Source organism: Antrostomus carolinensis, unplaced genomic scaffold (genome assembly GCF_000700745.2).
Source record: "Antrostomus carolinensis isolate BGI_N321 unplaced genomic scaffold, ASM70074v2 scaffold32980, whole genome shotgun sequence".
NCBI lineage: Eukaryota > Metazoa > Chordata > Aves > Caprimulgiformes > Caprimulgidae > Antrostomus > Antrostomus carolinensis.
In genome coordinates this window covers 1,327-1,916 of record NW_010286963.1, presented here as the reverse complement: position 1 = coordinate 1,916, position 590 = coordinate 1,327, and the positions used below count along the sequence as shown (strand labels likewise).

Genomic DNA, 590 nt, shown 5'->3' with positions numbered 1-590 from the left:
CGCTTGCGCGCCCGCTCCTGGAACTCGGGGAACTGCCGGCTGCAGGACTCGATGATAGCCTGGATCTTCTCCTTGGGCTGCTTGGAGATGGGAACCATCCGGTCCAGGTTCTCATCCACGAAAAGGCGCACAAACATCTGCAAAGGCGAAGACAGATGGTGGGAACGCTGAGACGGGAGGCAGGCGAGCTCACCCTCCCCACAGCACCCTCCTTACATTGAAGGCCTTTAGCCTCTCCGGGTCCATCCCCTCTGAGTCATTAATCTTATCGTTGTCTTCATGGTCATCATGGTCATCGTCATCTTCGTCGGCTGTGGGGGCCCTGCCGACCGTCAGGTCCTCGGGGCAGCCCTTGATGGAGTCGTAGCTGCCGGAGCTGTACGGAGGGGACTGAGAGGAGACGGGGGTTACCGTGAGCAGCCCTCGCCTGCCCAGGGTCACGAGGAAGAAGCCCTTTCTCCTTGACCCACTGTTTCTGTCCCCTTTCCTGGTGACCCCCTGCAACCCGGGGAGATGAACCCACAGCTGGGTTCCCCCAAGTGCCAGCTCCTGCCTGCTCAGGGCAGGAGGGGACATGGTGGCCTCAAGGA

The 590-nt window shown here is 61.0% G+C and overlaps 1 protein-coding gene across 1 annotated transcript in view; it reads right to left on the bottom strand.

Moving 5' to 3' along the window:
* NOL4L (nucleolar protein 4 like) overlaps positions 1–576 on the bottom strand; it is a gene marked incomplete at its 3' end in the record, with an annotated part of 1,355 nt that extends 779 nt beyond the window's left edge. The window contains exons 1-2 of the mRNA XM_010177948.1: positions 217–576; positions 1–137 (exon numbers count right to left, since the gene is read on the bottom strand). The exon at positions 1–137 is cut by the window's left edge and continues 5 nt beyond it. Coding sequence (XP_010176250.1) covers positions 1–137; positions 217–576 — 497 coding nt within the window. The remainder of the gene's footprint in view (positions 138–216) is intronic.
* Between the last annotated feature and the right edge of the window lie 14 nt (positions 577–590).